This window comes from Carcharodon carcharias, chromosome 10 (genome assembly GCF_017639515.1).
Source record: "Carcharodon carcharias isolate sCarCar2 chromosome 10, sCarCar2.pri, whole genome shotgun sequence".
NCBI lineage: Eukaryota > Metazoa > Chordata > Chondrichthyes > Lamniformes > Lamnidae > Carcharodon > Carcharodon carcharias.
In genome coordinates, this window is record NC_054476.1 from 19,274,232 (window position 1) to 19,299,854 (window position 25,623).

Here is a 25,623-nt window from a genome sequence, read left to right on the forward strand (position 1 = left end):
CAATGGAACGTTGCCATCGGAAATAGTCACAGCCCCAATCACTTGAAATCTTCAAAGCCCATCTCTAGGTTATTCCTATCCATAAGTTTTCATTATCAGGACTACCAAGTCAGCAGGTCATGCCTAGTTTAGCTAGCGCTACCCACTTAAATGTTGATGAAATACATATGTGATGTTGACATAACCAAATCAGAAGCATTGGAAATTTTCCTTTTCAAGAATATTGTATATTCAATTCCATTCTGAATGTTATCGTTGGATTTGCTTCCACCGCCCCTTTGGCTGGTGCATTCAGTTTAAGCAAAGCAGGCAAAGGGAGGAAGGAGCAGTAAGGGAAACAGATGATTCAGTCAAGTTCCGGTCCAAATAGATCAATGAAGCTTCCCCCATTTGAGATAATGGCAACTCGCCATAGTCCACACTATAGGCATCACTCTCTTTCCGTTAAAGAGAGGTTACTTGGTTGTATTTAGCTTGAGGGGCAGCACTCCGCAAGCCTGGGGCAAGGTAAGGAGGCAGGCATCGACAAACTACCACAGCCTGTAAAGGAATTGAACTCGGGCCGTAAGCATCATTCTACATCACACACTAGCCTTCTAGCTAATGGAGCTAACCGACCCTCATTAAAGATAATGAATCATTTCACTTCAATGTGGAGAATTAATAAATGAGGAAGAATTATAAATCCTCCCCCAAATCCAGGATCAAATTTATCAAAAGAAGAGTCCACTACAACCAATTTTCATTTGCAAACACAAATCATTGTTTTCCATCAATTTTAAAGTGAAACACTCACAGACCTTTGACTGGACTTTAAATCCCAAAGATAATTCCATAATGAGTGATTTTAGTCATTCTTCTAATAATAGTGTGAAAATTCAAACCACAGAAATACAATAAAAATAATACAGCCATAACTGATCATCACTGCAGTGAATAGTTAAAAGTTATTATTCTGCAAATGAAAATCCATTCCAAAATGTAGGTAGATTTTAATTCATATTTCACTTCAAAGCAGCTAAGTTGGTTATACTGCATTAGTTTTAACTGCTGAAATAAATTCTCAATTTAAACTTTTAATAGGTGAGCTTAAATTCTGACAATTCACAGCAACTAATAAAACTGTAGGACTGTTCAAAGTCCGAAATGTATTCCCTTCGTTTTTATTATTAAGTCACTCCCCTTTGCCTCTTGATAAGGCTGCTGCACTGCTAGGGCTTTGGGATTGATCGCCAGCACCACACTCTCTGCATTATCTGTCTAAAACACGACACTGATCAACAATTCACATGAGTTGGAACAAACACTCGCAATGTTTAATTTTAATACACAACCAGTGAGCTGTTACAGCTTAGAAAGTAAACCATTAAGCTTATAAAACTGTTCTGTATACCCATTGTTTTTAAATTGAATAGGGTGAAATAATGAATATTAAACAGTGACGCAGTATATTTATTAGCAAATTTTGAGAGCCTGGGCCTAAGTACTGCAGATATTTCCAAAAATCCATTCTTATACACAGTGACCTTTAAAGGAACTTAACTTTGTGACAGACCATTGAACTGCAGTGATTCAAGGCCTAGAAAAAAATTATTACGACCCACATAAAAGAAATCATTTAAAAAGATTTTCTTCACAGCAGCAATACCATAATAAATTAATAACACTGCAGTGTTATTATACAGGTATTGCATTCACCTCCACTACATTAAATTGTCACAGTCCAGCTGCTCTACTAGGGCTGCCATTCCTTTGGGAACTCTGGAATCCAGCAGTTTTGACCGGAAGAAAATTAGGAAAAAAAAAGCCCTGACTCGACAGGAAAGCTGCCTCACCTGTTTATCCAAGAATGCTATACGCACTCCCCAACCCCACTTTCCAGGCCTATGTATTCCCCAGGCACCCCCCGCAAAATGAACCTGCTTCCATCTCCCCTTCCCGCACCTGGAGCACTTACTCACGTTCTGTGAATTCTGTCCCCTCTCCAGTCCAACATTCTTCCCCAAATAGCCCTCCCTTCCAGCATGATTTTGTCTCTTTCCTGGTCAAAATACCTCTCTTTTCTTCACTCTCACACCAACAGTAAAGGAACAGTAAGGCAATTCAGGCTGACACTGATGCCAACAACAACCCCCTCCCCCCTCCCCCATCCTTCTACCCAACCCCAATATCCAGATGCTGCCAGACGTGCTGAAATTTTCCAGCATTTTCTGTTTTTATTTCAGATTTCCTGCTTCTGCAGTATTTTGCTTTCACCGATATCCAAATTACCAGATTATCGGCTCCCCAGCTAGTCAGCCTGGTAAGCTGGCTGGATTTGGGTGGGTAATCTATTCGAAGTCCTGCAGGCCATGCACAAAACCCTCACTTGCTGATTTCCCATCCGAATATCTCCCTCAACTCCTCTTCCCAGTCCTGAGTAAATTTTGCAGCCCGACCCCCATGACAGGAATAGGCAGATTGACTTGACAGGCATAGAAAACATAGTAACAGGAATGGGTCACTTAGCCCCACGAGCCTGTTCCACCATTCAACTGGACCATGGCTGTACTGCATCTTACCTCCAACTGAGAAAAGATATGGAAAATGCTGGCATCAAAGCATGGGCAAGGTGCTTCAGAACTGGACAAAGGCTAGTGTCATACCAAATACAACAATTCAGAAAGCGACAGACAGTAAAGTCAAAGCAGAGAGGGAAGAAGAACATTGTGTGTGTGAGCGAGGGAGGGGGCAGAGAGGGAGAGGGAGGTAAAGACATAAACCAGGACAGAAGAAAGAAATAATTATAATTTTGAAACAGTGGAAATGAATTTGCAACCAGCAGCAGAGGACACCCAGTGAAGTAGCAAAAATGAACAGAACCAGCAATGAAGATGAGCAAAAAGAAGCTATTTAATAAAACCTTGTATTTTCACTGCTGGATTGACATCAAGACTCTCAATGCTCCTGCTCAGCAGTACACGACGTTCAATAAAGCACAAGGCCTGTATGGTACCTTCCAAGCTGCAGAGCAGCCGTGCATAGAAATATAAAGACACCGTACATTGAAAAAACTGTCCAAGCACAACTACAAAATATTAAAGGGTGCTTTCAACAGTGGTAATGTTCCCTCTAATTCAAAACAAAAACAGAATTACCTGGAAAAACTCAGCAGGTCTGGCAGCATCGGCGGAGAAGAAAAGAGTTGACGTTTCGAGTCCTCATGACCCTTCAACAGAACTGATCTTTCTTTACAAGGAGAGGGAAATATAAGCTGGTTTAAGGTGGGGTGGGGGGGGAGAAGTGGAGGGGTGGGGTGTTAGGATAGGAGCAGATCTTCAAAAGATGTCACAGACAAAAGAACACAGAGATGCTGAAGTTGGTGATATTATCTAAACGAATGTGCTAATTAAGAATGGATGGTAGGGCACTCAAGGTACAGCTCTAGTGGGGGTGTGGGGGCATAAAAGATTTAAAAATAATGGAAATAGATGGGAAAAGAAAAATCTATATAAATTATTGGAGAAAAAAAACCTCGACAACAGCTCCTCACACCCTGCTTCCTGTAAGGACTCCATCCCATTCTCTCAGTTCCTTCGCCTCCGTCGCATCTGTTCCGATGATGCTACCTTCAAAAACAGTTCCTCTGACATGTCCTCCTTCTTCCTTAACTGAGGTTTTCCACCCACGGTCGTTGACAGGGCCCTCAACCGTGTCCGGCCCATCTCCCGCACATCCGCCCTCACGCCTTCTCCTCCCTCCCAGAAACATGATAGGGTCCCCCTTGTCCTCACTTATCACCCCACCAGCCTCCACATTCAAAGGATCATCCTCTGCCATTTCCGCCAACTCCAGCATGATGCCACCACCAAACACATCTTCCTTTCAACCCCCCCTGTCGGCATTCTGTAGGGATCGTTCCCTCCGGGACACCCTGTCCACTCCTCCATCACCCCCTACTCCTCAACTCCCACCTTTGGTACCTCCCCATGCCCATGCAAAGATGCAACACCTGCCCCTTCACTTCCTCTCTCCTCACCGTCCAAGGGCCCAAACACTCCTTTCAAGTGAAGCAGCATTTCACTTGCATTTCCCCCAACTTAGTCTACTGTATTCGTTGCTCCCAATGCGGTCTCCTCTACATTGGAGAGACCAAACGTAAACTGGGCAACCGCATTGCAGAACACCTGCGGTCTGTCTGCAAGAATGACCCAAACCTCCCTGTCGCTTGCCATTTTAACACTCCACCCTGCTCTCTTGCCCACATGTCTGTCCTTGGCCTGCTGCATTGTTCCAGTGAAGCCCATCGCAAACTGGAGGAACAGCACCTCATCTTCCAACTAGGCACTTTACAGCCTTCTGGACTGAATATTGAATTCAACAACTTTAGGTCTTGAGCTCCCTCCTCCATCCCCACCCCCTTTCTGTTTCTTCCCCCTTCCTTTTGTTTTTTTCTCTCCAATAATTTATATAGATTTTTCTTTTCCCACCTATTTCCATTATTTTTAAATCTTTTATGCTCCTCCACCCCCACTAGAGCTGTACCTTGAGTGCCCTACCATCCATTCTTAATTAGCACATTCGTTTAGATAATATCACCAACTTCAACACCTCTGTGTTCTTTTGTTCTTTTGTCTGTGACATCTTTTGATGATCTGCTCCTATCCTAACACCTCCCCCCTCCACTTCTCCCCACCACCCCCCCCCACCTTAAACCAGCTTATATTTCCCTCTCCTTGTAAAGAAAGATCAGTTCTGTTGAAGGGTCATGAGGACTCGAAACGTCAACTCTTTTCTTCTCCGCCGATGCTGCCAGACCTGCTGAGTTTTTCCAGGTAATTCTGTTTTGTTTTGGATTTCCAGCATCCGCAGTATTTTGTTTTTATTTTTTTCCCTCTAATTCAACTAACTAAGGTCTGAGGGTCTTGTGCCAAAATTTGGAGAGCTGTCCCACAGACTGGTCAAGCCTTACATAGTCATCCTCATGGAATCATACCTTATAGATAATGTCCCAGACACCACCATCACCATCCCTGGGTATGTCTTGCCCCACCAACAGGACAGGCCCAGCAGAGGTGGCAGCACAGTGGTTGTAGCTGGAAGGGAGCCGCCCGGGGAGTCCTCAACATCAAGTCTGGACCCCATTAAGTCTTACAGCATCAGGCCAAACATGAGCAAGGAAACCTCCTGCTGGTTACCATGTACTGTCCCCCCTCAGCTGATGAGTCAGTACTCATCTGTGTTGAGCACCACTTGGAGGAAGCACTGACGGTAAGGGCACAGACTGTACTCTGGGTGGAGGACTTCACTGCCCATCACCAAAAGTGGCTCAGTAGCACCACTATTGACCAAGCTGGCAAAGCTAAAAGAAATAGCTGCTAGACCTGGTCTTTGGTAGGTGGTGAGGGAAACAACAAGGAGGGGAAAAAACTATTTGATTTCACCCTCATCAATCTATCTGTCACAGATGCATCTGTCCATGACTGTATCAGCAAAAGTGACCACTGCACAGTCCTTGTGGAGACAAGTCCCATTTTCACACTGAGGATACCCTCCATCGTGTTGTGTAGCACTACCACTGTGCTAAATGGGACAGATTTCAAACAGATCTAGCGACTCAAAACTGAGCATCCATGAGGCACTGTGGGCCATCATCAGCAGCAGAACTATATTCGACCACAATTTGTAACCTCATGGTCAGGCTCATCCCCCACTCTACCATCACCATCAAGCCAGGGAATCAACACTGGTTCAATGATGAATGCAGGAGGACATGCCAGGAGCAGCACCAGATATACCTAAAAATGAGGTGTCAACCTGGTAAAGACACAACACAGGAATACTTACGTGCCAAACAGAGGAAGCAGCATGTGATAGACAGAGCTAAGCAATCCCAAAATTACCGGATCAGATCTAAGCTCTGCAATCTCTGCCATATTCAGTTGTGAATGGTGGCAGACAATTAAACAACTCACTGGAGGAGGAGGAGGCTCTGCAAATATCCCATCCTCAATGATAGGTAGCCCAGCATATCAGTGAAAAAGGCGAGGCTGAAACATTTACAGCCATCTTCAACCAGAAATTGCTGAGTGAATGATCCAATTTGGCCCCCTCCTGAAGTTCCCAGCATCACAGAATGTCAATCTTCAGTCAATTAGATTCACTCCACGTAATATCATGAAATGGCTGAAGGCACTGGATAGTGCACAGGCAATGGGCCCTGACAACATTCCGGCAATAGTACTTAAGACTTGTGCTCCAGAACTAGCCATTCTCCTGGACAAGCTGCTCCAATACAGCTGCAACACTGGCATCTACCCAGCAATGTGGAAAATTGCCCAGGTATGTCCTGTACACAAAAAGCAGGACAAATCCAATTAGTGCCCCATCAGTCTACCCTCGAACATCAGCAAAGTAATGGAAGGGGTCATTGACGGTGCTATCAAGCGGCACTTACTCAGCAGTAACATGCTCACTGATGCTCAGTTTGGGTTGGGCCCCTGACCTCATTACAGCCTTGATCCAAACATGGACAAAAGAGCTGAACTCCTGAGATGAGATGAGAGTGACTGCCCTTGACATCAGTTTGGCAGAGTGTGGTTTCAAGGAGCACTACAAAACAGAGGTCAATGGGAATCGGGGAAAACTCTCCACTGGTTGGAGTCATACCTAGCACAAAGGAAGATGGTTGTAGTTGGAGGTCAATCATCTCATTCATGGGACATTGCTGCAGGAGTTCCTTAGGATAGTGTCCTAGGCCCAACCATCTTCAGCTATTTCATCAATGACCTTCTCTCCATCATAAGGTCAGAAGTGGGGATGTTCACTGATGATTGAAAAATGTTCAGCACCACATGCCACTCCTCAGATACTGAAGCAGTCCGTGTCCAATTGTAGCAAGACCTGGACAATATCCAGGTTTGGGATGACAAGTTACAAGTAACATTCATGCCACGTAAGTGTCTGGCAATGACCATCTCCAACAAGAGATAATCTAACCATCGCCCCTTGACAGGGGAGGTGATGGCGTCGTGGTATTGTCGTTGGACTAGTAATCCAGTGACCCAGGGCAATGTTCTTGGGACCAAAAATCTGGAATTAAAAGTCTAGTGATGACCACGAAACCATTGTCAATTGCTGTCAATACTCATCCGGTTCACTATTGCCCCTTTAGGGAAGGAAATCTGCAATCCTTACCTGGTCTGGCCTATACGTGACTCCAGGCTCACAGCAATGTGAATGACCCTTAAATGCCCTCGGAATGCGTGGGCAATAAATGCTAGCCTAGCAGCGATGCCCACATCCCATGAATGAATTTTAGAAAAAATTCAATGCCATTACTATCGCCTGAATCCCCCAATATAAACATCGTGGGGATTATCATTGGCCAGAAACTGAACTGGACTAGCCACATAAATATTCTGTCTACAAGAACAGGTCAGAGGCTGGGGATTCCATGGAAAGTAACTCACCTCTTGACTCCCCGATGCCTGTCCACCATCTACAGAGCACAAGTAGGAGTGCGATAGAATACTCTCTACTTGCCTTGATGAAAGTAGCTCCAACAACACTCAAGAAGCTTGACACCATCCAGGACAAAGCAGCCCACATGATTGTGAACTGATCCATCACCTTCAACATTCACTCCCTCCACCACAGTGATGCACAGTGGCAGCAGTGTGTACCATCTACAAGATGCACTGCAGCAACTCACCAGGGCTCCTTCGACAGCACCTTCCAAACCTGCAACCTCTACCATCTAGAAGGACAAGGGTAGCAGATGCATGGGAACATCGTTACCTAGATGTTCCCGTCCAAGTCACACATCATCCTGACTTGGAAGAATATCGCCATTACTTCAACGTTGCTCATTCAAAATTCTAGAACTCCCTTCCTAACAGCACTGTGGGTGTTCCTACACGATATGGACAGCAGCGGTTCAAGATGGCAGCTCACCACCACCTTCTGAAGGGCAATTACGGATGGGAAATAAATGCTGGCCTTACCAGTGACGCTCACATCCCATGAACGAATAAAAAACCTTTGCTGTACACGGCCCGTTTGTTGTAAAGCAGGGTCCCTTTAAGGTTGCCATACGGCCGCACATCTTAAAGGGCTCGCTTCTTGTGTGCGACTTGTTCGTCCTCTGAACAGTAAGTTCTGGACTGCTGCGTGGCTGCCCATCCCTCCAGCTTGGAAGGAACACCGATCAAGAATATAATCTTAAGGATTTAGTTGTTGCTATTGCTTTCTTCTCTTGGTACAGTTACAACTTTACACAGTGTGCTCAATTCAAACCCTAATCTCAGCTTGCTCTCTCTCCTCAAATCAGATAAAACATTCAATGCCAGCACGATCCTTAGTAATTTTGAAGTGTGAGCAGGACCAGCTCAGCCCAAGAAACAGTGACCACAGACCCTACTACCCTGCTCTCCAACCAATCAGTGAGTGTATAAGGCTATAAAGTGAAACTAAGGTAAAAGAAGGACCCAGACACACAATTATAATTTTCTGAAGCCATTGGTTAAGCATGAATTTAACAGCAAGGTGTATCAATATATCATCAACATAGCTATAAAAACCACAGATAAGTTACAGCACAGAAAGAGGCCATTCAGCCCATCATGTCTGTGCCAGTCGAGAAAGAAATTTAAAAAAAAATAACTAGCCATCCATTCTATTCCCACCTTCCAGCACCCGGTCTGTAGCCTTGCAGGTTACAGCACTTCAGGTGCAGATTCAGGTAACTTTTAAACGAGTTGAGGGTTTCTGCCTCCATCACCAAACCAGGTAGTAAATTCCAGACACCCACCATCCTCTGGGTGAGGAAGCTTTTCCTCATGTCCCCTCTAATCCTCTTACCAATCACCTTAAATCTGTGCTTTCTGGTAATTGACCCCTCAGCTAGGGGAAACTGGACAACCCTTTCTACTCTATCTAGGCCCCTCAAAATTTTGCACACCTCAATTAAGTGAGCCTTCAGCCTCCTCTGTTCTGAGGAAAACAATCCTAGCCAATCCAATCTTTCCTCATAGCTGCAATTTTCAAGCTCTGGCATCACTCTGGTAAATCTGCTCTGTACTCTCTCCAGAGCAATTAGGTCCTTTCTATAATGCAGCGAAGAGAACTGTACACAAAATTCCATCTCTGACCTAACAGCATGTTATACAGTTCAAGTGTTACATCCCTGCTTTCGTATTCGTGTCCAATAAAGGAAAGCATTCCATATGCTTTCTTCACCATCTTATCCAACTGTCCTGCCACCTTCAGGGACCTGTGGACAAGTACTCCAAGGTCTATCACTTCCTCTACCCCTCTAAATATCCTCCCATTTATTGTGTATTCCCTAGTTTTGTTTGTCCTCCCCAAATCATCACTTCACACTTCTCTGGATTGAAATCCATCTGCCCCTTTTCCACCCACTCAACCAAACCACTGGAGGCAACAGCTATCTTTTTCAGAACCAATTACACGGCCAATTTTTCTGTCATCTGCAAACTGCCCAATCATGCCTTGCACATTTAAGTCCAAATTATCAATATATACAAAAAACAGCAAGGACCCCAACACTGAGCCCTACGGAATGCCACTGGAAACCCTTTCCCAATCACAAAAGCATTCATCAACCATTACCCTTTATTTCTTGTCACTGAGCCAATTTTGCAACCAATTTGCCACATTCCCCTGTGTCCCATGGGCTTTTACGTTTCTGTCGTGTGGGACACTGTCAAATGCCTTACTAAAATCCAGGTAGACAACATCCACTGCACTACCTTCATCAATCTTTCTTGTTACTTCCTCAAAAAATTTGATTAAATTATTCAGACACGACCTTCCCTTAACGAAACCATGCTGATTATCCCTAATTAATCTGTTCCTTTCTTAATGACAGTTTATCCTGTCTCTCAGAATTGATTCTTATATTTTGCCCACCACCGAAGTGAGATTGGGCGGCCTTTAATTTTCTGGCCTATCCCTCGCACACTTTTTAAATAATGGCACAACTTTGGCTGACCTCCAATCCTCTGGTACTTCAACCGTATCAAGTAAGGATTGGAAAATGATCCTCAGAGCATCCGCTATTTCATGGAAAAACTCAGCAGGTCTGGCAGCATCGGCGGAGCATCTCCGCCGATGCTGCCAGACCTGCTGAGTTTTTCCAGGTAATTCTGTTTTTGTATTGGATTTCCAGCATCCGCAGTTTTTTGTTTTTATCCGCTATTTCATCCCTGGCTTCCTTTAACAGCCTCGGATGCAATCCATCAGGCCCTGGTGGTTTATCCATCTTCATGGATGTCAGTCCCTCCAGTACTTCCTCTCTAATTATGCTAACTGTATCTAATATTTCACACTCCTCCTCTTTAACTGGAATGTCTGCATCATCTTTCTCCTTTGTGAAGAAGCAACATGACGTTATACAGAGTTGGGTCTCTGGAACAATTCGGAGTTCCCAATTTTGGTCACCATGTGGAAGAATAAACAATTTTCCATTTATACAGTGCCTTTCTTGTTACATAGCAACATAGGGCAGGATTTTTCTCTCATCGGTCATGCTTGGCAAGCAGGCGCGGTCAGGAAGCTGACCGCTACCCGCAATTGAGGACCGACCCCAAATTCACGCTGGCGGGCCAAATAAGTCCCGCCCAGTGTGAACACCGGCTGCCGAACGTCCAAGAAGGGGCGGGCGGGAGCCTGTTAGCCGCCGGGTCCCATGGTAACCCGGCGGCTGGTTCAAAAACGGCGCAGGCAGACCCAGGGAGGCTGCCCGCGTCAGAGTTATAGCAGTGGCATGACTATAAATGAAGGTGCGGAGACCAGGTGGGAGGTGAGGTCGGCTGGGCAACCGGCACCCTGTTTTTCCGATGAGTGCCTCGCCGGCTTCCTGGAGGAGGAGGCTGTCAGAAGGGACACCCTTGCCCTCAGAGATAGGAGGAGGGGGCCACCGTATCTCACAAAGAGGGCATGGAAGGAGGTGGAAGCCTGGGTGAGCAGCCACGATGTGATGCGGCACATCTGGGTGCTGTGCAGGAAGAACTTCAATGACCTGCTGCGCTCAGGAAGGGTAAGTACTGCGTTCGCATGGGTCAGTGTGTTGAATTGTTTTGAGCTGGCCATCCCCCTGGTGGAGTTCAGGGGTGCTAGAATCGGAGTGTGCCAACTGTCAATCATGCCAGGGCTGGCCAAGGGGCTGAGCCCTGGCTGCTTTGACTGAGTGCCTTGTGCCTCGAGGGCTTCGGCTCGGATCTGCCCTGCAAGGTGCTCCTCAGCTGGGGTTGGCCAAGCTGCAATGGCGCTACAGGTAAAGAGTGGACCAATCAATGCTCCTCTGACCTTTCGGGAGGAGACATCCCATAACAACACTGAGAGGTCATGGACTGGTGGAGGAGAACCAAACCTCCTCATCCTCTCCCGGTATGAGCAGGGGGCCCTTGGAGTTTGAGGGGCACCCTGCACCTCGAATAGCTGGCCACGATGAGGCTGGGGTGTCAGACAAAGGCAAGAGTGCAGTGCACTGAGGTGAGAGTTTCGGGTGCTGCAAACAATCTTGTGCAGATTCATCACTGATGGGAGAATCCAGACTGGGTTCCTCATTGATCATTGAAAGACTGTGGCACCATGATGCAGATCTCCATTGTCTCACCAGGGTGCCTGGCATACACAATGGCAGAGTCATGACTTAAACTAGTGAAATGTCCTAGCTCTCCAGTAGATCTGCTACCAAGCAGCCAAGCGCAGGACCTCCAGGAGCTACCACTGACCCTGGAGGACCACCACGCTCCCGTAGCACCTGCGTCACACCCATTCTCTGAAGCAGGCACCAGCACAGATACCAGCACCTTGGTGGGCATTAGTTCGGCGACTAGTATCTCTGTGCACATTGGTGAGGGCACTTCACACTTGCTTGAGGTGCAGATGGGGGCAGAGGGTGCCCAGGGTGCTGGCAGTCGGAGGACTGCTCAGTCGATGGCTGATGATGAACCTCTGGAGTCGTCCATTAGGCGGCTGATGCTGGATGCGCAGGAAGATCTAGCGGAGATCCAAGAGGGTTTGCGTGCCATGGTCTCAGTTGTGGAGGAGTCCCTGTGGAACGTGAGCACTGCGTTGACCCTCATGGCTGAGCGCACTGCTTCCTCCATGGAAAGAGTGGCGATTCTCATGGAGAGGCTGCTCCAGGAACAAAGTCAAGGGTTCTTGGAGTTGCGTTTGGACCTGCGAGCCCTCACACAGGCACTGATTTCAGCAGGTCAGTGTCTGTGTGTGAGATGGATGAGGCACCCAGTATCCCAGCTAGGTGCACATCTATCAATGGCGAGCAGGGAAGTCCACAGCGACCTCACGTTGGTGCACGAGCTGCTTGTCGTCTCTGCGGGCTCCTCAGGGTGCTCTAGATGATGGCAGCAGCTCCTCCGCCCCTCTGCCAGTGACCGTGGCATCTGATGAAGCTGCAGCCACTGGGGAGATGCCAGTTGTGGCACTGACTGCTCCCTCCCAGGCAGGGCCAGCACAGGCTCCACTAGCCAGAGGATGACCGCCAAGATCATCAAGGTTAACAAGACACCAGAGTCAGAAGGCTGTTTCCAATGCTGGTGCCAGCAAGGGGGAAGCACCTGGACGTAGCACCCATAAATGTATGTTTAAAGCATCTTAAGCACAAGGGGGACTGGCCAAGGGTGATGTTTTGTTCCTCCATTTTGTTTCACTTTTTTAAATGGTGTGACCAACAACACCGGATATTGTTCTGTTCAAAAATATGTGAGCTCCAACAATAAATTACATTTGCTTGTGTTATTGGCCTGAGTGTGCTTCATTTGTTTTGCAGGTGCCGGGTAGGTCAGTATGTAATGCTGGACGTGGGTGGTTCGAAACTTTATTGCACAGGCACTGAGTATATCTCAGGGGCAAAGGAAAGGGTCATTTCTGCCATCCAGGATGGTGGTAGCAGCCCTGGCATGAGGTGGTAGCGCGTATTTGGCAGCCGAGTTGAAGGAACGTTGGATCAAGGTGTCGCTGGTGTCCTTGCCTCCCTGAAGGTTACCAAGGTCTGCCTCCAAGCCCTCAGCATTCTCCTCACCGCGCTCCTCTTCAGACTCACTACTGGATTCATCATCTGTAACCTGTGCCGCTGTGTCAACATCCTCTTCCACCAGTGGGTCCCCCCTTGCCAGTGCCAGATTGTGGACAGCATAGCATGCAACCACTATCAGTGGTTGCAGTGTGTCCCCTGAACAGTCCAAGCATTGGAAGTGCATCTTGAGAAGACCTATGGTTTTCTCTACCACTGCTCCTGTTGTACCGCTGCTCCGCCTCTGTTCTTGGGTGGCAGAGAGGCATCATTGGCCACCTTGTCAAGGGATCACCCTTGTCACCCAGCTGCCATCCATCCAGTTGGGCTGGAACACTGAAGAGCCTCGGCACCTGCGAATGTCTGAGGATGTAAGAGTCATGGGACTTGCAGACTTGCAGAATCTCCACAAACTATCTGCACGTTTATGGAGTGGAATTCCTTCCTGTTAACAAAGGCACCTGGCTGGCCCGTTGGCACCTTGATGGCCACATGTGTGCAGTCGATGGCACCCTGGACGAGGGGGAACCCAGCAATCGCTGCAAAGCCTCTGGCTCTCTCAGCCTGGCCGGCCTCGTCCGTACGGAAATGAATAAAAGTCAAATACCCACCTGAACAGAGCTTCTGTCACCAGTTTACACAACTGTGGACAGCTGATTGGGAGACTCCAAATAGATCCCCCACTGAACCCTGGAAAGAGCAGGAGGCATAGAATTTGAGGGCCACTGTGACCTTCAGAGCCACTGGCATGTCCACCCACACAGTCGGAGCTGATCTCAGGCCTGAACACCTGACAAATGTAGGTCACAGTCTCCCTGGAGAAACGGAGCCTCCTTCAGCATTGCACCTCAGACATATTGAGGTAGCTGCATCGCCGCCTGTAAACCCTGGCAGCAGGATAGTGGCGTCTTCAGCGGCCCCTTTCAACTTGGACTTCCAGCTGGCACCGCCCCTTGTGCCCCTCTCCTCCCACAGGTTCCCCCCGCTGGAGGCTGCATTGGGACACCTGGCCTCCTCTCCCTTCTGCCCCTCTCTTCCTCCTCAGGGGAGGTGCCTGCAGCAGAGACAACAATCCCTATTACCAGGGTACCAGAAGGAAGCGTCCATTTGGTCCGAATCCTCAGGGGGCCTTGAAGACACCATTGAGCCCTGAAATGACACGTGGGCATGCTAAGAATGAAACCCCGATCAGAGATTAAGCTTACAAGTACCAATAAGCAACTAGCAGCAAACTATCACCAAAACTCCTCACTACTCACAATGGGAATGCTGCTGCTGACCCTTTTTATCCCGCCCGTGGACGAGGTTTTGCAAATTGTGGGCTGCCAGTTTCGCCTGTGCGACGAGCGAAAAAACGCAAGCGCGGCTCCGACTCCCGCTTGTGCCCACCGACCGAAATATCAAGCGAGTGCGCAATGACGTCAGGGGATGCTCACCCGACGTCATCGAGTGAAGAAGCATGGAGGGGACACCTTCTGGAAAAGGGAAGGCTGACAGCAACCCCCATGTCCATGGAGTTGGTTTTGCCATCAGGAGAGGATTTTGGATGCGCTGCCAGCACTCCCCAATTGTATAAATGAAAGGCTCATGACCTTTCACCGACAACTCAGCCATAATCAGCATGGCGCTAACATCAGTGCCTTTGTCCCGACCCTTGACTTCAATGAAGACGTTAAGGAAAAGTTCAGTTCTGACCTTGATGAAATCCTCATTGCCATCCTAAAAGAAGAAAAGATCATCCTTTTGGAGGACATTAATGTCAGGGTTGGCATTGACTTTAATGTCTGGAAAGGAACCATTAGGAAAAATGGCATGGGAAAACCCAATGCAAAAAGTGTCCTCCTGCTGACAAAGTGCGCTCAGCATGGCCTCATTACAACAAACACCCTCTTCCCCCAGAAGGACAAATAAAATGGGAGAGGTCTGGAGGGTTATGGACTAGGTGCAGGTCAATGGGACTAGCAGAATAATATTTCGGCACAGACTAGAAGGGCCGAATGGCCTGTTTTCTGTGTAGTGTTCTATGGTTCTATGGTTCTAAAAAGACCACATGGGGGCATCAAAGCATTGACACCTCCTGGGTTATGTCATTGTTGAGTCAATGATCTAAGTGATGCCTGTATCACTCGATCCATGTAGGGGCATTGATGCCTGCTGGACAGATCAGACTTGTTTGTTCAGTAATGAACATCCACTCAGCGCCAAGGCATTGCAAGGCCCAAACGTCCAAGAGAAAGAATATCAATGTCTCAGCCCTAAAGCAGCCTGACCAAAGAGAGAGGTTCCAAGCACAGCTCACGACCAAACTGGAAAATCTCCACACACCCAACTCAATTCCAGAACATTGGGATCAAATAAAATCAGTTTTACTAGACTCCTGTGTCCCAGCTGTTGAGTTCAAACATCAGCATCAACAGGACTGGTTCGATGAAAATAATGTTGAAATGCGTGACCTCACTGAACAAAAACAAGCAGCCTTCATTGCCTGGCAGGACAACCCAAGGTCGCAAATCAAGAAGGCAAAATTCCATTAGCTCAAGGATGGCACCTAAAGGCAAATCTGGAAGCTAAGGGACAAGTGGTGGGAAGAGAAAGCCCAAAAATCCAACAGTATGCTGACCATCATGACATACAAAACCTTTTTGAAGCCACCAGCACCAGCTATTGACCAAGGTCAAATGGACAAAATCCCCTTCATTCACAGGATGGTGCCTCTCTTCTTAAGGATGACAATGCCATTTGTCAACTCTGGAAAGAACACTTCCAACAACTCTTTAACTGTGAACCCACAGTGGCAGCTGATACTCTCCAAGCATTTGACTCAGAAAATCGCAAGCTCGGCGGATTGTGCCCCAGGGGTTTGGATGTCCAACAAACTTCAACACAACCCCGAAACTGCTTCATGATGATTTGACTGCAACTGCCTTGAGTGGGAGGTCTGAAACAGATGCCTTCAATCGGAAATCTCATTCCGCCTGTGGATGAGGTTTCCCCAAAAATCCAAAGGTTGCTTGGCTTTTTCACCCGCCCACCAACCATAAGGTTGGATGGCCAGGGGGAAATCCCATTTAATTAATGAATTAATGGACTTAACAACCCTCTTAATTGTTGGCGGGCATACCCACCGATGGAAATATTGTGCGAGTGCACGAAGATGTTGGGACGCTCGCCCGAAGCCATCGCGTGCTATTTCACGCTCGTGCATGTTGGGCGCGTGCCCGCATGCCAAGGTGAAAATTCAGCCCCAAGGCTGGCAGTCCCCGGTGATGGGGTTGAGGGGGTTGGGAGGCCAGTGAGGGAGAGCAAAAGGGAAAATGCGATCTTGGTGGAGGCTGGGGGTGCCTCCAAAGTACACAGTGGACTCACAAAGGAGGTTCCCCGCACCCCTTTCTGACACCAGCCTACACAGCTAAAGCTGCTGGACTTCCCAGCTGGGACCGGCCTCCACCACCACAGATAAAATAGTAACTGGGACGGGATGAGGTCCTTAGGTGACCATTAATTGGCCACTTAAAGGTCTCAATAGGCCCAAGGGAGGGAGGGCGAGCGGGCTGCCCAACACCTACACCACCCCTCCTAAAATTTCATACAGATTGGGGGCAGGTGGGTCGGCAATGAGAGGGCCATTGACTGGATTTTATGAGCCCACCACCATCCCCCCACCCCCGCCTTCAAACCCGTTGGCAAGGGAGCATAAAATCCAGCTCTGGATTTCATTCCTGGAAAATGTGGCTCTAATTTTTAGACCATGACCCCAATCCTGAACCCTCCAATCAGAGATAATTTATTTCATTTACCCCTTCTGATTCCTTTAATATCTTGAATCCTTTGATCAAATTATCCCTTAACCTTCTAAATTCTATGAATTAACTAGTGTTTGTAATCCATTTGCCACAGTTTATCCCGTTCGTTTACTCTCTCAATGAGGAGATCTTGTGACTCAGTCGGTAACGTTCCTGCCCTTAAGCCTGAAGCTCTAGGTTTAAGTTCCACTCCAAAGCTTCTAGTCCAAGGAAAGAGCATTCATGATGCGGTTCTCACAGGTTAACAATCAGCCTGTGAATCATTCCAACACATCCCCACTATTTCCCAAAGGGAAGAGATATGTGTGAAGATACAAAATAAACAAAATAATCCATCAACATCAATTGTAGCTTTATGCTTCCATCCACACTGCCTATAATGGCACCTAACTTTACATTATTAGCAAACTTGGATATGTTGGCTATCTATCCCATCATCTAAATTGTTGACAAATGTAGAGAATGGCTGATGTCCCAACACAGATCTTTGCATGACATCGCTCGTCACATCTTGCCAATTGAAGGACCTCGCCATTATCCATACTTTCTGTCTTCAATTTTGTAACCCAGTCAATTATTTGTCTTCAATTCCATGAGCTTCAAATTTAGGTCAAGAGGTCTCAAAACTGCTTTACTGCCAATTATTCACTTTTGAAAGGTGGTTATTGTTATTTCGTAGGCAAACTAAGCAACCAACTTGTGCAGAGCAAAGTCCCACAAACAGCAGTGAGGATACTAATTCATGTGAGCTTGGTGGCATTGGTTCAGAGATAAATGTTAGCTAGCCGACGCGCAAAACTTGCTTGCCGGGAGAAAGAAAAGACCAGTCTAGAGCAGCCCGGACCACGGAAATTGTTGTGATAGCTATGTAAAGGATTTTAAAAGCAAATGGTAACTTATCAAACTGAAAAGCAGAATTCAAAAATATTATGCTCCAGTATATTCAGGCAATTATAATTCAAACTGGCAGCCTTACGTATTTTTCTTTTTAAAACAAAAACTCACCATCCACTCTGAAATAATAACGTCCACTTTAGCAACCGGAAGTTCGACATCCTCAATCCTTCCTCTAATGAGTGTGACAACACCATCCAGGTCATTTTCCCTGGTAGGATAAATAAGAAGAGTTTGCCTAAAAAAAAATGGTATGGTCTAGTACAGGGCATAACTTAGCACTGGAACCCATCCATCCAATTTCCTATCACTGATGTTGACATATAATACCTTGAAAATAGCAATATTTCTCATGGGGGTTCACAGGAGTATTATCAGGCAGAAATTTAATATCAAGTCAAGTGAGGACACATTAAGTTAGGTGGTTAAATTGGCATGTGTGCCCTGCCTGAAGTCAGGCCCTTGGCTCATTGTCTGCAGATGCCTTAGCTGGGGCCATTTTCTTGACAATTCTTTTGTCAGTTTGCCTTCCACCAGGTGGTCAAAAGCTTGCAAATAAAAATGCAACTAATTTAGCTGTATAATTCAATAGTCAACCTGTCTGTAACACTGTGTGGCTAATATTTTAGTAAACCTATACCATGCAAAGCATGTGATTGACAGACCATTCATCATACAGCATGATAGCGTCAACTAATTAAATAATTGAACAGTAAATCTCAAATGGCTGTCAGTCGCTGTGACACTTCCCCATCCCACTGCCACATCCCCAACCCATCAGTTATCCTTCATATTCTACTTTCCATACATCCTCCACTACTTTGGTGCTCCAACTTTACACCTTGAGCCTCCTCCATTCTATCCCACACTAAAGCTTTGAACTTTACCTGGCCTCAAATCATGGTCCTAGAACATTGCTTTTGTATGTTATTCTTAAGCACTTGAATTGTACACATAGCTGGAAAGGATTGACAGGCTGGGTCTGGTTACTCTTGAAAGAAGAAGGTTGAGGAGCGACCTAACAGAGGCTTTCAGAATTATGAAGGGTTTCAATAAAGCGGATAGAGAGAGAATGTTTCCTCTTGTAGGGAAGAGCATATCTAAAGCATCAAGAAATCCAATAGAGAATTCAGAAGAAACATCTTTACCCAAAGATTAGTGAGAAGGTGAAACTTGCTACCACAGGGATTGAATAAAGCGAATATTACAGATGCATTTAAGGGGAAGCATATGAGCGGGATGGGAATACAGGGTGATGATAATAAATTTAGATGAGGGAAGCTGGGAGGAGGTGAGTGGAGCATTAATACCGCACTGGACTGGCTGGGCCAAATGGCCTGTTTCTGTGCTATATGTCCTATGTAACTGTTTTGCCACTTTAGACCCCAAAATCCAATTCATCTTACACCTGGATAGTTCTGCCCACTTGACCCAGATGTACAACTCCGATCAAGTGGATTTTGGCTCTCACCTTGCAAATCGAACAAATGTGTAAAGGGACGGGAAGTAGATTTGCACTGCGGGTTTGCAGTGGGAGACAGACAGAAGTTAGGTGGACTGGCAGAAAAGGAAGTGATTAAAGAGAAAGGAAGAATGAATAGTAGGAATAACCAGAGAAGCAGAGGAACGTGAATTTTCGAACGTGCATGATGGAAGGAAGTGTGGAAGAGATAAAGGTGAAGAGTGGGTGCAAAAAACAGGCTAAATGATGGGAGAAGGAGAGATGGACAGAGCCAATTTTTATTTTGTCCATTAGCATTAAAACAGGAGATGAAAAGGTTTGTTGTCTACGCCTTGAAGGAGGGGAATGGGGCACATTAACTAACTCACCCAAACAGATTAAGGCAATCCACCGATAACCTTGGACATATGGTATGCACAGGGCATCTCAGTGAAAATTTATGGTGTAATTTCCATGGAAAATAATTTCCACTTCACAAATGAAAGACATTTTTCTTCAAGTTGACAGTACACCTAGATCTCCCTGCCTACTGCAGAGTAAAGAGGCTAATATAGAAATTAGTAGGTCACCCTCAAACATTCCACTATCCCAGGTTTAAGGAAGCATGGAATGGAGTAAAAGGAAAAGCAGAGGCTACTCAAACACAAACAAACTTAGAATACTTCCAGCTGTTTGAGGTCAATGGAATAATTTGCTCTTGTAGTCATTTTGGTTCTTACACTTGGTAAACGTTAATAAAAGTTTCACCTATTAAATCAAAGTGCCAATAATGTGGTCTATATTTTTTTTTGCACTATGGCCCAGTCAAGATGACAGACAAGCAACCTACTTCCAGGCTTTACAAAAATATTAGTCTCAAGATTGACCCACAGGATAAATGCTGCAAAATTTATACAAGATAATTAGCCTTTCCATTCCTCTCTCTCTCTCACTCTCTCTGAGAAAGCCTGTACTGCACACGTCAGCAATAAAGTGACTGGGAGCAGGAACTCAGAAAATGACAGGCAAAAAAGCAGAAAGAAGATAAGAAGACATTGAGTTGCTATGAATGCACTGACTGAAAAGGTGGTGGAAACAGATTCAATCACAATGTTCGAAAGGAAATGGAATTAGACCTGAAAAGGGAAAAAAAACTTACAAGGATAAGGGGGAAGAGCAAAGGAGCAGAAATAACTGGATAGTTCTTTCAAAGAGCTAACACAGGCAGGATGGGCTGAATGGCCTCCTTCCAAGCTATACAATCCTATGAAAAGCCTCTGCCGCACTCCGTCGTTCATGAACGTTAGTGCAAGCCCATTTTCTCGGAAACTGCTGGAATTATTGTGTTTCTTTGAATCATCTCTGCTTCCACTCTTTCCACATTCCCATCTCGCCATGTACGATGCAGCTGAGATTAAATGAAAGCTATTACCGTCCTCCTGCAATAATGTTTAAAGCCTGAAAATGGCATTCTTCTTCAGAATGAGAGAAAATACAATTAAAATGCAGCTCAAACACTGCACATCACCTGGTGGACAATTCTACAGCAGCACTTGCAGGGTCCTGGAAAGAGACCCCTGTCACATTTCCAACGTGGAAATGGCTGTAATGGGATGAAACAAAAAAGGAGAGGGGACAGGCAAGAATTCTGCAAGTCACTGAAGGGAGTAGCTGTTAACCACTGCAATTACAAGGACATTAATGCAACTCTTCAATAGTCAACTGCCTCCACAAAACACAGAAGGGGTTTTTATAGAGAGACAGACAACTCCAGAATTATTAGATCAAAGGCACAATAGACAAATACATCACCAAAGAGCACTGACAATGCAGCAAACCCAAAGTCTGAGACATACAACTTCATTTATTGCAGGGAACAGACCAAAGTTCATATCAATAGCACAAAATATAAGTCTAAACACAATGCAACATCATAAATTTTTGTCATTTGGAATTCCGTTACACTTTGATTATCTCACTAGTAGCATCTAGAAGCAAAAATCAAATAGTCAAATAACAATTATCAGACCTGCACAGTTTCTCCCCAGGATCTAAGTATCAAGTCTGATGACATATTTGGCCTCAGTATCCCAAAGATCATGCTAATCTGATAATAATCCTCCACTGTTTTAAACTGCAAGTCTTTCTCCCACATCAATGAAACTTATTTAGCTAGCAATCTAGTTAATTCACTGCCTGTGGCAGAAGTGGCAAGGAATGAGCCCATACCAGCACTAGTTCTGTGTTGTATTCCTCCCTCGTGCTGTTTATTGTGGATCTTTAGGTGCAAACACTAAAATCCAATCAGCAAGCAACTTCTACTCTTAAGTTTTAATGATTCTCTGCCCCACCATGCACCATATCCATCTTCCTGAATATGCCATTATCATGACAGCTAATGTTACACTGGACAGAATAATTACTCAAGCTGGTAAAATTTATTTCCTGTGCATGATCCTTATCACTGTCCTTTTCTGTTATCTCATTCTCCCAGCATCCCCAATCCGTCTCCTGCCTGACTTTCAAGGCAAAAGAACGATCTCATTAAAACGGTAATTTTAAGGACAATGCAAGAAACAATAGACGTGAAGCTCAGGGAGGAAAGCAAAGTGCAAAATTCATTTTACCTTACAATATCCATGGCCTGGTAAATGATCTCAGACTGGTCAACTCCAATCACATGCTTGGCTCCTGCTTTAGCTGCAAACATGGATAGGATCCCAGTTCCACATCCAACATCCAAAATTACCTGGAAGTCATTTCAACACATTAAGGTTCAATTGACGGGTAACTAAAAAACAATAGTTACATTGCAGTATCCACAACTTAAAATCTGTATTTTCAAAATTATCTTTCACTCTCCTCATGAATTACTTGATTCCAGTTCTATTAAATGCCAAGTGGAAAGCTCTCATGTGTAAACTTACGTAGCAGTTTATGGAATGCTATTCTATCACAGCCAGCACAATCCTCCTCCTAAACAACCACCGACAGTGAATTTCACTGCAGCTTATTAGGCAGGCATCAGGACTGGGCCTAACTTTTCCCTTCCTCAGCCAAATTATATTCTAACATGTATGAGCTTTCCTCATGAGGAACAGCAGGTGTAACTCTTGACCCATGACCCAGAATAACACTATAACAGCACACTGCCCCCAATGTGCCGTACAAGAGGTTCAGTCTTTATGTTAACTGCAGTTGAATTCTGTACGAACAGTAGCTAGAGACTTCAGACCCACTTTGGTGTACTGCATAAAAATCAATTTTATAAGATTCTCCCTTTCTTTTTAATCTTGACATCAAACTAGTTGATTAAAATGTCAGCTGAAGCTTTTTGATGATGGTTAAGGTTTCATGTTTAATGTTTTTTATGTGAGGGACAGAAGAAAAATGTAAGGGCTTTTTTTATATATCTTAGGAACTAACAATGACTTTTATTCCCCTTGTCAAAATTAGCTACTCGACGCTACTTCAAGCTAAGGAGAATTCAAGGAAATCCTCTGGTATGGTGTAGTGTAGTTTTTTTAAAGTGCATTGCAAACAATACTTTAAGAATATGCAAAAAAAAAAATGCATTTTCCCATTAAACCAACTGCGTAAACTGCGAATTTTATAAGAGGAAAAAAAGTCTGTTTCCACACAGCCTCCTAAATAAGATCCAAAATTATAATTTTCTAATAGAGTGCTCAGAATGAATTTAATATTTTGATACTTTAAACTATCACATGATACACCATGATGATTAAATACTGCTCAGAGTGTACTGTAATCCCAATGAATTAACTATAATCATTCCATATTTTTGGTTCAATATAGTGTCCACCTACGAAGACAGTCAGCAATTTCCACCAACCCCTCCCCCACAATGACGCTAAATCATATGCAAAACAGGGCCTAAAATAAATGGATTAAATGCATACATAATACTGTACCATCTCTATACACAGAGAGGTGAAAGGTTATTTAATGCATATTTACTCATTTAAATATATAATTGGTTAAAATGGATAATCAGCCTAAATTTAAGAACTGCTAAAATTCAAGGGCTTCATCACTGAAATGATGTTTAGCTGTAGGATTTGATTAGGTTTAATAGATTAATATGATGTATTACCATAAATTTCATATATTTCAGTTAAAGTTCCTTTGAGATTTCTGATGATAGTAAATAGGACACCATTGATAAAGCTACCATAATAATATGGGATCATGTTTACTAAGAATTGCACTGAATTGTAACAAACAGACTTTGATCAGAAGCTCTACTCATCCATGTGTTCTTCATGGGAAATGCTGTCATTGCAAAATTGATTCAGCTCATTCTAATGCAGCAGATAAGAATGGATTTTCAAGTACATTTTAGAATCACAGGTATTAAAAATAATGAAAGTCTACCATTAAGCCCAAAATGCTTGAGGCCTTAGGTTGTTCTCTTCGTCCCTTATAATAAATAATTCTTTTACATTAAAAGAATACTGAATATGGCAGACTTTGCATTCTCTAAGTTAACGGGACAGTCTTATATCATTAGATGGTACACCAACAAATGCTCATTTATGTAGCTCCTTTATTATAACGAAACATCCTAAGACACTTCACAAATTGATAGAGGGAGATAGGAGGAGGGGTGACCATCTTTATGCCTGGCTCATGATTCCACTCCATGATCCCAAACGTAGGTGACCAGTAGGTGCACAATGATGTCAGCCAGCATGCTTCCTGGGGAAACATCACAGAGCAGACCATTGAGGTACTGAAGCAAACAGTTCCTCTGCCGAGAGAGCTCTGAAGGAGCCCTGCAGTACTAGTCGGAGGGGGCATCCCGCTTTGTGGTGGTTGGCTGTATTCTCCACAACTTGATCATTACAATGCCTTTGCCACTGGTGCTATGGCAAGCACCTCAGGAGGAGGAAGTGGAGAAAGATGGAGGAGGAAGTAAAGAAAGAGGAGGAGGATGAAGAGACAGCCATTACGTCCCTATTTTAGCTTGGCTGTTCATGATCATCTCATTCGACAACGGTTCCCCCGAGCATAACTCCAAAATGCCTCACAAAAACAGATTAGCGGGTCATTATCACATTCTTGGACATGGGAAATTGTTGTGGGTAAATTGGCTGCTGCAGTTCCTACATTATAGCAGTTACTACACCTCAAAATTACTTCATTAACTGTAAAATGTTTTGGGGCATTTCAAGGTTGTGAAAAGCACTATATAAATGCAAATCTTCCTTACTTTTCAAAGTGCTGGCATGATGGACAGAATGGCCTTTCCCTGTGCCTAATATCCTATGGGTGTGAAGTTGGGATAGGCTGTACCGGTTTTTGGGTGCTACATTTGCCCTTAGGCCTCCAAAATGGCATTTGTACACACACCTTTGGGGTGTCACGTCAGGTATCACATTGGCAATGGCATGCAAGCACCATCTGCAGCTTGTAAATCATAACAGATTGTGCCATAATGGGGAAGTGGGATGTGAGACAGTGGACTAGGCAGGAGTAAAATGTTATTCTTGCTGGTTTCAGCACTGAACTGGCCAAGGCCTCAGCCATGGTCACATCAATAATTGCCAGCAGTGTCACCTCCATGGGGGTGAGGACATGGATCCATGCCTGTCCCCCACCAACTTAATGCCTCTGATTATGAGCCACCTTGTCATGCAAAAGAGAGAGAACTGTGTTAGTAACTGTGGTGCAACATGCTTGGGTGATGTGCCTAACACAGTTGAATAGCTAGCAGTGTGCACAAGCTGTGAGATGTGGATATGAGGCTTGCAACAATGCTAAATGCCAGTAGGTGGCAGGTGAGGCGAGGAATGAAGATTGGGTTTGAATTGTGATTGATTGAGCGTGTAGAGGGGTGAGTAAAAGGATGGTCATGATTGGAGTAGAGTGTGAGGTTGGTGGTTCACATGTAAGTATATCACATGTGAAGGTGCAATCACTGACCTTTACCATTCGCGTAAGGTCACTGAATTATTTTCGGCACTGCATCCACGTCCTTGGAGCTAGACCTGACGGAACTTGATGGTTATCTGCTGCCACGACCTTCATAGTGCCTGTCTGGGGAGTCTCTCTCTCCTGCTGTCTACCTCCTATCAACAAGACCTCCGGTGCTGCATCAGTGAACCTTGGATCATGCTCTCTGGTCTGTGGCACCATTTCTGCTGCTCTTCCTTCTGCTCATAAACTCTTCCACAATGGCTTCCACCATCTGCTACAGCCAGAATGCATCTCGCCTTCCAGGGTTGCAAGTTGGTTTTAAGTAGTGTAGGCTAGATTTAAAAATTGCTTGCCTCGCTCCAACTTGGGCTCACTGCATTTAGCACTGGGCTGCATTCTACTATCATTATAATTAACAGGAAGCACAAAGTGCTGCCTATATCATTTTGAACAGGTACAAGTTAATCACACATCACAATCTTTCACCCATTTTCAGAGGCATT

The 25,623-nt window shown here is 45.1% G+C and overlaps 1 protein-coding gene and 1 long non-coding RNA gene across 5 annotated transcripts in view; one reads left to right on the top strand and one right to left on the bottom strand.

Annotated features, from left to right (window-relative positions):
* prmt3 (protein arginine methyltransferase 3) overlaps positions 1-25,623 on the bottom strand; it is a 218,450-nt gene that overhangs the window by 138,965 nt on the left and 53,862 nt on the right. For both annotated transcript variants that reach the window (XM_041198076.1, XM_041198077.1), the window contains 2 exons: positions 21,808-21,929; positions 17,851-17,950 (listed from right to left, as the gene is read on the bottom strand). In XM_041198076.1, coding sequence (XP_041054010.1) covers positions 17,851-17,950; positions 21,808-21,929 — 222 coding nt within the window. The remainder of the gene's footprint in view (positions 1-17,850; positions 17,951-21,807; positions 21,930-25,623) is intronic.
* The window catches only part of LOC121283468, a 90,782-nt gene that overhangs the window by 1,366 nt on the left and 63,793 nt on the right, over positions 1-25,623 (top strand). The gene's annotated exons all lie outside the window — the stretch shown is intronic.